General features: G+C 46.9%; 1 protein-coding gene across 1 annotated transcript in view; it reads right to left on the minus strand.

The window, feature by feature from the left end:
- TCF7L1 (transcription factor 7 like 1) overlaps positions 1-13,015 on the minus strand; it is a 202,568-nt gene that overhangs the window by 3,261 nt on the left and 186,292 nt on the right. Inside the window, exons 5-11 of the mRNA XM_027555562.1 lie at positions 5,540-5,672; positions 4,013-4,115; positions 3,613-3,696; positions 2,711-2,854; positions 1,862-2,021; positions 1,669-1,776; positions 266-344 (exon numbers count right to left, since the gene is read on the minus strand). Of these exons, the coding sequence (XP_027411363.1) occupies positions 266-344; positions 1,669-1,776; positions 1,862-2,021; positions 2,711-2,854; positions 3,613-3,696; positions 4,013-4,115; positions 5,540-5,672 (811 nt within the window). The remainder of the gene's footprint in view (positions 1-265; positions 345-1,668; positions 1,777-1,861; positions 2,022-2,710; positions 2,855-3,612; positions 3,697-4,012; positions 4,116-5,539; positions 5,673-13,015) is intronic.

Genomic DNA, 13,015 nt, shown 5'->3' on the forward strand with positions numbered 1-13,015 from the left:
TCCAGTATTTTTGCCTGGAGAATCCCCATGGACAGATGAGCCTGGCGGGATGCAATCCATAGGGTCTCAAAGAGTCGGATATGATGGAAACGACTTAGCACGCACGCACAAGTGTACATGAGGCAGAGGCCTTGAAAATGGCAGCTATTAATATTAAAACACAGCATTGACATGGTGTCCATCAGAGACCCACACACAGGGTGCTGGCAGGTGTAGCTGGCACAGTGGCAAAAAGTAAAGACGCAGATTCCTCCTGAAGACTCACCGTCTGTCTCTTGGACTTGCTGCTGCTGGGACTGCGTCTGGGACAGCTGCTTTTCTCGCTTCCTCTTCTTTTTCTTACCCTGAAAGATATGGCCAAAGGAAAAGGTAATAACCAGGGACAGAATAACGGCTTTTCTGATGGATTCAGTTATGAAGTGGGGAGACAGGATATTTTCTGTACCAGGCGCCCAGGTCACATTCTGTGCATCAGCCTCATGAGGAGGCATGGTGAGCCTTTCTGGGGGGCCACCTCCCTCCCCTCAGCTCAGATAGGTCCTGACTTTCTTGGAAGGTCTCATTCTTTCCCTGCCCTGCAGGCTTAGTTTTCTATCTCTCTCTCTAGAACAGTGTCAGGTTCTTGATCTTTTTTGAGGCACCCCAGGTATCACTGAAAATCTCATGCAGCTGGAATTCCCTGGCGATTCAGTGGTTAGGACTATATGCTTTCACTGTTGAAGGTGTGGGCTCAGTTGGCACCAAAGGGGGAAAAAAAAACTAACTCAGCTATGAAGACTTTTAGCAAAAAAAGAGCAAGTAAGAACATACATACAGGGACTTCCTTGGCAGTCTAGGAGTTAAGAATCCACCTGCCAATGGGTTTGATTCCTGGTCTGGGAAGATCATACATGCTGTGGGGCAGCTAAGCTCGTGTGCCACAACCACTGAACCTGCATACTCTAGAGCCTGTGCTCCACAAGAGAAGCCACTGCAATGAGAAACCTTCCCACTGCAACTAGAGAGAAGCCCCCTGCACATCATAACTAGAGAAAGTTCGTGCAGCCCCACCAAAAATTTTTAAAAAATAAAATTAAAAAACCTGTCCCGTTCCAGGGAGGTATCAGAAATGTAGGCAGTAGCTCATGGCATTGTGAGCCCCAGGTTGGGAACCCTTTGCTGCAGACACTGATCATCAGAACTAGCACACAGCTGACACCACACCCTGAATGATGGAATTAAAGGCTGAGTCCACTTCCAATTCCAGTTGGCTTCCCCGGTGGCGCTAGTGGTTAAGAACCTGCCCTTCAGTGCAGGAGACAAGAAACACAGGTTTGATCCCTGGAGGAGGAAATGGTAACACACTCCAGTATTCTTGCCTGGAGAATCCCATGGACGGAGGAGCCTGGCGGGCTACAGTTCACAGGGTTGCAAAGAGTCGGACACAACTGAAGTGACTTAGCAAGCATGCACGCCCCACTTGCAACGGGACAGGCACAAAGTTAAGTCTGTCCTTAGGACACCAAAACCATGTCCTTGTGGCCCTCCTGAGAATTAAAGTGTCTTCCTCATTTCTAGAGAAATACAGACTTCTCCCTGGCCTTAAGGGTCCTCTATCACTGGAGTCAGCTTCCTTCTCCCCCAAATCCTCACTTGGAGGCTGCCCCCGGTGCCTGAGTGGGCACGTACGTAGTTGTCCCGGGCTGACCAGGTCGGGTAGAGCTGTGAGTGAAGCTGCCGCTCCTTCCGGGCCAATTCGTAGTACTTGGCCTGTTCTTCTCGGGACAGGTTGTGCCACTGTAGAGAGAGGATCAGCGAGGACAGAGTGGTGAGTGTGGGGGACGCTGAGCTGCACAGCCTGGAACATAGGGGTGGACCTTACCTTCCTCCCCAGGATCTGGTTGATGGCTGCACTCTCCTTCAGGGTGCACTCAGCCACCACCTTGGCCCTCATCTCCTTCATATATAACATGAAGGCATTAAGAGGCTTCTTCACGTGGGGCTTCTTTTCTTCCTCTTTCTTCACTGTGACTGGTGATTTCCTGGGAAGTCACAAGGCTGTAGGTTAGCATTTGTCAGCTGTCATCTCTCAAGGAGGCTAAGGGCTGGCTGCCTCTGGGAAGCGGGGGATGAGTCACTTGGCAGCTAATGAGAGTTGCCCAGGGCTGCTTTCAGCACCTGAGCACCCAGTTCCTAGTCTCTGACTGACCTCCAGCCATATTCTAGGAGAGGACAACTTCCTGACAAAGAAGCTGTGCCCTTGACAAAGGTGGTGGGGGGAGCTGAGATGGACTGGCCCCAGGTGAGAAAGAGGAGGGGGCAGAGCACTGTAGGTAGAAACAGACCCGGGGCGGGTCTCCTTGGCCATGAGACTTTGACTTTCAGTGGACAAAGCGTGGGCCATGGTGCTGGACTCAGCTCTGACCCAAGTCAACCATGTGACCTTGAGAAAATTCCCCTTGCAATTTTCAAGTGTATGGGGGGACAGGGAAGGAAGCTAAAAGCTCTCTCAGTTTCTCTTTCAAAGTCCTGATTGTAGGGCTTCCCTTACTGTGAGAAAAGATGCATGGTGTCTCCGAGAGGATGGGAATTCCAGGGGTCAAAGGGAACAGTTCGCAAGGTGGGGAGGATGTGGCTGAGGAAGCCGTCAGCTGAAGGTCCCCAGGAGAAGAATCAATGGCACTTGCTACTCAGAGACTGGCCACCCGCCACCAGGCTGCCCATTACTCACGCGCTCACAGCCGGACTCAGGCTGGGGGGCGCTGGTTCCTGCTTGACAATGGGGGAGACAATGGCGGGGTGGGGGATCCCTGAGGTGGGCAGACCAGGATGGGTCGGAGCCACCATGTGAGGGGAGAACCGACTGGAAACCAGGCTGCATACCAGGGGGAAACAAAAACAACAGAGGGATTCAGGCTAAATGCTTGTCACTGGCAGAAGACGTGATGGAACCCAGCCTTGATGGCAGAGGCATGTGAATATCTCTGCCATGGCAGAGTTGGAGCAAGAGAAGGCTATTGGCTGACCTCGAAAGAACTCATTTTGGGAAACACCCAACAAACCTCCCTTCCCCAACAAACGCACAGGGTTCCTATACCCGATGCTGAAAGCAGGTGGGATGAAAAACAGAAGGTGCAGGAGGTCGGAGGCCAGGTACACAGGGGAAAGGAAAGAAAGGCTTATGCTGTGGGTTGTATTTTTTTTTTTTCATTGGTGGTACGATTGTCAGGTAGGTCAGCCCCTGAGACGGAAATCCTCTTTTATAGTTCCCTTCTCCTGACGTCATTTCAGGAACAATCAATCTCCCAGCCTCTGGCTTCAGTCTGACATATTCAAAATGCTTCAATGCCACCAAGCCCTGCCCAGCCCATAGGGGAACGTGCAAGAGGACTGAGTGCGAGGGCTTTAAAATTTTTCTCTTAGAGAGGGAGATGGGGCAAGAGTGAGCAGAGCCTGTTTGTCTCCATCCCACAACTAATCAGAGAGGCGGGGAGGAAAGGTGAGCACCTGCCTCTTTGCTTACTACCAAGAGAAAGCTGTGTCATGTAATGGTCAGAAACTGCAGGGGAGCCAGTAGACAAGCATTCCCTGCACTGCTGCTTCCCCCCTCACAGCCGCAGCCCCAGGACTCACCTGGACATCGAGGCATTCATGGCGAGGGCAGGGTAGGGGTGCCTGAAGCCACCAGGAGGAAGGGAGTACATGGGCTGTCCTTGCCTATAAGGGCCAGGAGTAAGGAAATGCAGTCAGGAAACTGGCTGAAATGGGAACGTTCATAGGGACGGAGAAGGGGTTGGGAAGATAGGATGATGAGTAAAAGGCAGTAAGTAGGAAGTGGGAGTTGGGAAGATGCTGCCTGGGAAACTTGTTCTGATGCCCTGGGGAAGTTCTGGGCTTGGTGAGAGGGCTCCACTGTGGAGCTGGGGCTGGGGCGGGGGGCATCTATATTTGGACCCCAAGGACAGGCTGGAGGTACAGGAGGCAGAGCTCAGTGTAAGGAAGGAGGGATAAGAAAGGCTGTAAGTTTCCTTACTGTGGGACGAGCCAGCTGAGGGGATGTGGGATTTGCCCAACAGCTCCGGGAGACAGTGGGTAATACGGAGACAACTCGGATGGATGAGGGGGCCGGGGGATTCCTGCTTCCAAGGAGAAATGTGTCAGACAGTTCCTTGACCCTACACCTTAAAGTCACATCAAACAGGAGGCTACCCTTTGTTCCCAGATGCTCTGCAGCTTGCAGTGCCTTTTCTTTCACTGTTTCTGCCCTCAGTCACCAGTAACTTCCAACTACTCGTATTGGAGGTGTCCAAGACACAGGCAGGAAATCTTGGACTGAGAAACCCAAGGTTATCTCCGGAGTCATCACCTGGAAAAGCTTTTTCATTCGTGGAAAAATAAACTTCAGATTTCCGTGTAACAGGGAAGAACAATAGCTGATTCCACGTTGGATCTGTTTTTCTTTGACTTTAACCTTTGCTCTTCATGCTCTTGTTACTATAATTGTTGAAAAGATGCTGTATATAAACTGCAAGCATACATAATGGCCTGTCTCAGGGAACCTTGCCCTTCTGTTGGAAAGTTAGACTAAAGTGACTTTGTTCAGCTCACAGGGAGACTGTTCTGACCTGGCCCACCTGTGACTGGCTGTAAGAAGAAACTAACACATCCCTGTCCTGATGCAGGCCAAGCCAGGAGATATTCTGCAAGACTTAACGGCCTTTTTATTTTACTTCCTCCCCCTCTCTGTTCTATAAAAGAAACTGGCATCCAGACTCCGATAAGATGGTTCTCTAGGACATTAGTCCGCTATCTTCTTGGATACCCAGCTTTCTGAATAAAGTTGTTATTCCTTGCCTCCCAATTACAGGCCTGTCATGTGGTGACCAGACTGAGCTTGGACTCAGTGACATCTGTTCCACATTTATCCTCCTTATTATCTGTAACTTGTAATAGCTATCTAAAGAGGGACTCCAAAAATGCTCTGAGCCACAGCAACTCTATGGGAATTTTATGAAAACGATGGCTCTCTCTGGGATGAACAGTGTAGGTGAATAAGTTGAGAAAAAAGTCAACTCAGTCTCTTGCCTTGTATCTATACTTATAAGTCTGTTAGGGGAAACACACTGACTGAAACTGCCCACCCTGGCCAGGTACCATAGAAACCATTTGTGTGAGTTATTTTACGACAGGAAGTCCTGGCAAGGAACATGGAACTAATACGCCACCATCAACCGGAAGAGTTTGGGAAAGGTCAAAATGAGACGCCATGTATCCTCCCACCTCCCACCTGGCATCCATCTTGGCTGAGCAATGTGTGCACCACCAGGAAGGACCCTGAGTCAGAACAACTGGCCAAAGACAACTCAGAAACTAACCCCATCACCGTAAAACCCGAGTCTGTGAGCCACATGGCAGAGCAGTCCTCCTGGGTCCCCTTATCATACTGTTCTCCACGCGGGTGCCCCTTCCCAATAAAGACTCTTGCTTTGTCAGCACGTGTGACTCCTCAGACAATTCTCTTCTGAGTTACCTGGGCCAGCCTGAGCGGCAGCCAACTCACCTGTCTTTGGATCGATCTCTGGGGAGAGGTGTGTGGGAGGGGAGCCGGGGGAGAAGTGGTCGTTGCTGTAGGTGATGAGGGGCGTCAGCGGATGCATGTGGTGCGGGTGCTGAACAACAGGAACTTTATTAGACTGAAAGACAGAGGGAAAAAGACTAGGGCCAGTTGCCAAGGAAATGGCGTACAGACAGACCTCAGAGATACTGCAGGTTTGCTTCCAGACCGCTGCAGAAAAGTGAAACAATGATTTTGGTTTCCCAGTGCATATAAAAGTTCAGCTCAGTTCAGTTCAGTCGCTCAGTTGTGTCTGACTCTTTGCGACCCCATGAATCGCAGCATGCCAGGTCTCCCCGTCCATCACCATCTCCCGGAGTTCACTCAAACCCATGTCCATTGAGTCGGTGATGCCATCCAGCTATCTCATCCTCTGTCATCCCCTTCTCCTCCTGCCCCCAATCCCTCCCAGCATCAGAGTCTTTTCCAATGAGTCAACTCTTCGCATGAGGTGGCCAAAGTACTGGAGTTTCAGCTTTAGCATCATTCCTTCCAAAGAAATCCCAGGGCTGATCTCCTTCAGAATGGACTGGTTGGATCTCCTGGCAGTCCAAGGGACTCTCAAGAGTCTTCTCCAACACCACAGTTCAAAAGCATCAATTCTTCGGCACTCAGCTTTCTTCACAGTCCAACTATAAAAGTTACACTTACACTATTCTATAATGTTACGTATGGGGAAGCCCTGGTGGCTCAGCAGTAAAGAATCTACCTGCAATGCAGGAGATGCGAGTTTGATCCCTGGGTGGGGAAGATCCCCTGGAGGAGGGAATGGCAACCCACTCTGGTATTCTTGCCTGGGAAATCCCATGGACAGAGGAGCCTGGTGGGCTACAGTCCATTAGGTCGTAGAGCTGGACACACTGAGCACATGCAGTGTTAGGTGTCAATGGCATTATGTCTAAGAAAATAAACATTTGTTGCTGTTGTTCAGTCCCTCAGTTGTGTCTGACTCTTTGCAACCCCACGGACTGCAGCACGCCAGGCTTCCCCATCCTTCAGCATCTCCCAGAGTTTGCTGAAACTCATGTCCATTGAGTCGGTGATGCCATCCAACTATTTCATTCTGTGTCGTTATATATTATATATATATATATATATATATATATAAAATTGCCTTTTTATACTGAGAACCCCATGAATAGTATGAAAAGGCAAAAAAAAAAAAACCCAAAAACACAAAAACCCATGCATACTCTAATCAAAAACACTTTATTGTTAAAAGGTGCTAATCATCAACTGAGCCATTAGTGAGTTGTAATCGTTTTGCTACAGTGACATCAAAGATGACTGATTACAAGCCACCATAACAAATATAATAATAAGGAAAAGTTGGAAATATTTCAAGAATTACCAAAATGTGACAGAGAAACAAAGTGAGCAAAGGCTGTTGGAAAAATGATGCTGATAGATTTGCTGGATAAACCTTTAATTCATTAAAAAAATGCAGTATCTGTGAAGCACAGGAAAGTAAAGTACAATAAAACGAGGTATGCCTGTAAAATCTGTGGTTATTTACTGAGTTGAATATGTGCCAGGTATTTTCCATGCAGCATCGCATTCAGTCCTTGTAGAGAACTTAAGAGAAAGTAGCAGTCTGCTTGCCCCTTGGAAGAAAAGTTATGACAAACCTGGAAAGTGTATTAAAAAACAGAGACATCACTTTGCTGAAAAAGGTCCGTCTAGTCAAAGCTATGGTTTTTCCAGTAGTCGTGTATGGATGTGAGAGTTGGAAGAGGTCTAAGCACTGAAGAATTGATGCTTTCGAACTGTGGTGATTGAGAAGACTCTTGAGAGTCCCTTGGACTGCAAAGAGATCAAACCAGTCAGTCCTAAATTAAATGAGTCCTGAATATTCATTGGAAGGACTGAAGCTCCAATACTTTCGCCACCTGATATAAAGAGCCAACTCACTGGAAAAGACCCCGATGCTGGGAAATACTGAGGGCAGGAGGAGAAGGGTTATGACAGAGGATGAGATGGTTGGAAGGCATCACGGACTCAATGTACATGGATTAGAGCAAACTCAGGGAGACAGTGAAGGACAGGAAAACCTGGTGTGTTGCAGTCCATGGGGTCACAAAGAGTTGGATAAGACTTCATGACTGAACAACAAATACAGCAGAAAAAGAATCAAGAGATTTAGAGGAGGGACTACACCCAGCCTCCTACACACCCTCTTCGAAACAGCCCACCATCACTCACTTCATGTATGCTGTGTGGTAAATGGCAGACTGCAGAATTAATGACCCATGCTCTGTGTACTCTCAGTGAATTCTGAAACGCTCAACACATGCTTGCCAAATAAACTTCTTAGAAATAGTAGCTCATGGGCTCAAGTCTGAGACTGGGAACAGAGCCGTGGGAGAACTGTCACCACCAGGCCTCATATAACCACTTGTCATGTTCAAGGTTTACATTTATAGACACTACCAAAGGGCATTAGAACTGTTCTCCCTGGAGCGTATCAAACACCCTGCTGACCTAATTATCACATTTTATTTTAAACATCAGCAAATATAAGGAGCACATTTTATATAACTGTTAAGATAGCAAAACCAGGGACATCCCTGGTGGTCCAGTGGCTAAGACTCCACGTTCCAATGCAGGAGGCCTGGGTTTGATCCCTGGTCAGGAAACTAGATCCTACATATCACAACTAAAAGATCCTGCGTGCCACAAGTGAGACATGGTGCAGCTAAGTAAATAAAATAAATAAACACTAAATTAAAAAAAAAAAAGAAAGTAAAATTCAGGCATGTCACCAACACATCATGATTTCAGAAATGTTAAAAAGGGGGGAAACCTGTGTGCCCTGGAATCAGTAAACTGAATTTTTAATTGTTTTAACCTAATCTCACTTAACAGTAAGGATTTTTATTACAAAAATGGCTAGCGTCCTTATTATAACCTACTAAAGGAGCTATGATTATCTTGGTTTGAGGAATGAGGAAACAGAGCACGGAAAGATGAAGTGATGTAGCCTGAGTTACAGAGCTAGTAAGTCACAAAACTGGATTCATATCAGCCCTTTACATGCTAACAAACCAGGGTGTCTTCTCTTGCATCACCTGCCAACCCAACAGCCCAATCAAAACATCTGTCAGAGAAAGGACATATACTTATCTTTTTGGGTAATAAGGTAAATGAGTTACAAGTGGAAGAGAGATGTGTTTAAAAAAGAGATCTGTAAAAAGGATGATAATTTGATGGCATCTCAGGAGAAGGAAATGGCAACCCACTCCAGTGTTCTTGCTTGAAGAATCCCAGGGATGGGGAAGCCTGGTGGGCTGCCGTCTATGGGGTCGCATAGAGTAGGCCACGACTGAAGCGACTTGGCAGCAGCAGCAGGGGCCAGAATTCCAAACTTCTGTCTTTCCTGTTGAATGTTTCATTTCTAGATTCCATGAGCCTTTTTTGCCTTTTAGTCGGTACCCCTTTGGTGCTCATCATGCAAGCTACGATATGTACATCTCCTAAGTATTCATGCACTCACAGTAGTCTTGCTCTGTTTTCAGTAGGCTAAGCAGAGATGAGAGGCAGAGTCCTGGAGCAAGGCCCGGAACCCAGAGGCCCAGGTCCTAGACCTGCAGAACTGTGACCGAGATTTCAGACGTTCGCAACTACAACCACTAGGTGGCGCCGGTACACGGCGGGGCTGCTGGTACTTCCTCTTGGACAACTTCTATCACCTCCCTTGGTTGGGCTCCTTTGGCGTTGCATGTAGTTGCAGGTATATTCTAAAATTATTTTCTTCTTACTGTTTTCACCTGTTCCCTTACTGGCTTTTGAAGAGGTCTCCACGAACAAGAACACGTAAGGCAAATAAGAGTATTAAAAGATTATTTTAAGGTCGGATTTCTATTAACAGAATTTCCTGTGGTCATGTATGGACGTGAGAGTTGGACTGTGAAGAAGGCTGAGCGCCGAAGAATTGATGCTTTTGAACTGTGGCGTTGGAGAAGACTCTTGAGAGTCCCTTGGACTGCCAGGAGATCCAACCAGTCCATTCTGAAGGAGATCAGCCCTGGGAGTTCTTTGGAAGGAATGATGCTAAAGCTAAAACTCCAGTACTTTGGCCACCTCATGCAAGGAGTTGACTCATTGGAAAAGACTTTGATGCTGGGAGGGATTGGGGGCTGGAGGAGAAGGGGACGACAGAAAAATGAGATGGCTGGATGGCATCACTGACTCGATGGACCTGAGTCTGAGTGAACTCCGGGAGTTGGTGATGGACAGGGAGGCCTGGGATTCATGGGGTCGCAAAGAGTCGGACACGACTGAGCGACTGAACTGAACTGAACTGAACTAATGCAATCAATGACGCATTCAGGTTTCACGGAAGCAGCTTTGTCTGAAGGGCGATTTTAATTTTATTTACTTATTATTAACTTTTTAAAAAGGTGTTTTTTTCCTTCCCAAGGCATAATTAACTTTGGGAGGTTCTTTTAAAAAAATGTTTATTTATTTGGCTGTTTTAGGTCTTAGCTATGGCATGCACGGTCTTCAGTTGCGACATTCGAACTCCTACTAGAGGCACATGGGAACTAGTTCCCCAACCAGGCGTCGAACCGGGGCCCTCTGCACTGGCAGCACAGGGTCTTAGCCACTGGACCACCGGGTAAGTCAATATAGGGCGATTTTTATATTATAAAAACCAATATAATTATTACTAAGAGTGATAGTAAATGATAAAAGAAATACACAGAATGAATGTGTAACTTAAAAATTACAGTTTTTTAAAAACATGTAAATTCTATGATAAAAAAATTAAAAAGACTAGCAGGTATTCCCTAGTGGTCCAGTGGTTAGGACTCGGCACTTCACTGCCATGGCCTGGGTTCAATGCCTGGTTGGGGAACTATGATCCTGCAAGCTGCACACCACGGCCAAAAAGAGAAAATAAAAATAGAAGCATACCAAAATGTAAAGAGTAAGTATATTTGAATGGTGGGAGTACAAATGATTTTGTTTTTCTTGTGTTTTCCAACTTTATTATCTATTAAAAATATACATATGATGAATGCAAATTTCCTAAGGAAAAAAATACAAGCTATATTATAAAACATTTAGAAACCACAATCACACACACAATAAACCCCAACAAACCCCCTGTGCCCACAGTCACACTAGCATAACCCAGTACCTATTATCATTTTGACATATCTCTTGTGCATCTGTTATTTACATCATTTATAGCCATCTTTTTGAAATTAAAATTTTCAGCTTTATTTAGATATAACTGACAAACAAGACTGTAATATATTTGAAGTGTATTATATGAGAACTGAGTATAGGTACCCAGAGTCATCCTAAAATGCTTAACGCTGTTATGAAAGTAGGACTGGCCATGTGCTGTCTTCATCAGAAACTGGCAAACTGCTCGGAATGGGTGTCAGAGTTAAGCACGAAGCAGGGAAACATGAGTTATATTGGAAAATGCAGTCTCCTCACTTAAAACACTCTGTGAGTTATTACTGGTTCCCATTAGGTGGCATCATTGTCCAGAAAATGGATGGGAAGGTGGTGAGTTCACAGAATGAAAAAGGAAGGTAGACTTTTCCTTATCAGGCTGGGAATATGCAGCCTCTGGAGATGATTAGCAAAACTCGTTCTCTTGGGTTCCCCTAGTGGTTCAGTGGTAGAGTCCATCTGCCAATGCAGAAGACATGGGTTCGATCCCTGGCCCAGGAAGATTCCACATGTCCCTAGCACCACAATCAACTGAGCCTGCTTTCTGCAGCCCGTGCTCTGCAACAAAAGAAGCCACTGCAGCAAGAAGCCTCCGCTTGCCGCAACTGGAGAAAGGCTGCGTCGCGGTGCAAACCCAGTACAGCCAGAAATAAACAAACACACAAAATTACTTTTTAAAAGATCACTCCTTTAGGGCTGACTCAGGGAAAGCTCTCCTTGGAGGCTATCATCCCAAGAAAAGTCTCCCACTGATTTCTCTCCTTTGCTGTCCTCCAGGCACATGATGTTCGCAGCATGAAGCCAGGTCAAATGTAGGGATGTGGAGAACCAGCGGACAATTCCTGCTGTACAATACAGAGAGCACACACAAGCCAGGACACGGGTGTTCCCTGGGCAAGGAAACTAGCCAAGTCTAGCTTGCCCCAAAGCAGAGCATCTCAGACCTACCTTGTGCCCGAATCCTTCCGTCCCATCACACAGACCCAACCCTTTTCCAACTCAGGTGATCCTTGTCTATTCCCTGTTTCTAGGGTTGTTGTTGTTCAGTCACTCAGTCGTGTCCGACTCTTTGCAACCTCATGGACTATAGCCCACCAGGCTCCTCTGTCCATGGGATTTCCCGGGCAAGAATACTGGAGGGGGTTGCCATTTACTTCTCCAGGGCATCTTCTCAACCCAGGCATCGACCCTGTGTCTCTTGCAGGCTGATTCTTTACTGCTGAGCCACCAGGGAAGCCCCTTTCTAGGGTTGGTCCAAGCCAAAGTTCTGGAAACTTCTGGTTCCCAGGAAGCATGTATCCTCCCTTCTACTGTTCATGACTTTCTTCCAAGCTCTAAGTAAAGCCAATGCTCCACCACAGATGAACCAGCCACCTCTTCAAAAGCTGCTTCTCTCAGTAACTGCTTTGCGTTCAGGCGTTCAGTTGTATCTGACTTTTGGCAACCCCAAGGACTGTAGCCCACCAGGCTCCTTTGTCCATGTCATTTTCCAGGGAAGAATACTGGAGTGGGTTGCCATTTCCTCCTCCAGGGGATCTTCCCGATCCAGGGATCGAACTTACATCTCCTGCGTCTCCTGCATTGCAAGCAGATTCTTTACCACTGAACCACTGGGGAAGCCAGTGGTTTGAGGCCTTTATAAAGCCTTCTGCGTCCTAGGCTTCGTTCACTATCCCCTTTTCTTCCTGATCTGAATTTCAGAGATCAGAAAGATAAGGCTTTTCAGGTCAGGCAAAGGGGAGCCTTAATTGTGGTATCCATGTGGTATCCATGTTCCGCAAAGCAGACATAGAACAGTCAACAGGCTGCCCAGCAAAGATCCTCAGACTTGCACTGGGTCACTAACTGTAACTGATTTTATGTATTTAAAAAATATGCTCTACCCACAATCAATTGTCTGTTAACTGCTTGAGGGAATCTTCTCTTAAAATTGTTCTCAAGAGACTATGCTTAAATGCAAGACTTCAGGGGAAAAGGAAGTTGGTTTGTTCCTAAAGTACCAGTCCAGGATTTTCCTGGTGGTCCAGTAATTAGGACTCCCGGCTTCCACTGCAGAGGGCATGGGTTAGATCCCTGGTCAGGGAACTAGGATCCCACAAGCCACGCGGCACAGCCAAAAAAAAAAAAAGTACCAGTATACTCTTAGTGGTGGATTAACATATAAGAGAAGCAAAGGCAAATAGAACCTAATGAAAATTGAGGGGGAAAACTCTAATTCTAAGTGAACATACC

This window comes from Bos indicus x Bos taurus, chromosome 11, assembly GCF_003369695.1.
Source record: "Bos indicus x Bos taurus breed Angus x Brahman F1 hybrid chromosome 11, Bos_hybrid_MaternalHap_v2.0, whole genome shotgun sequence".
Classification (NCBI taxonomy): Eukaryota; Metazoa; Chordata; class Mammalia; order Artiodactyla; family Bovidae; genus Bos; species Bos indicus x Bos taurus.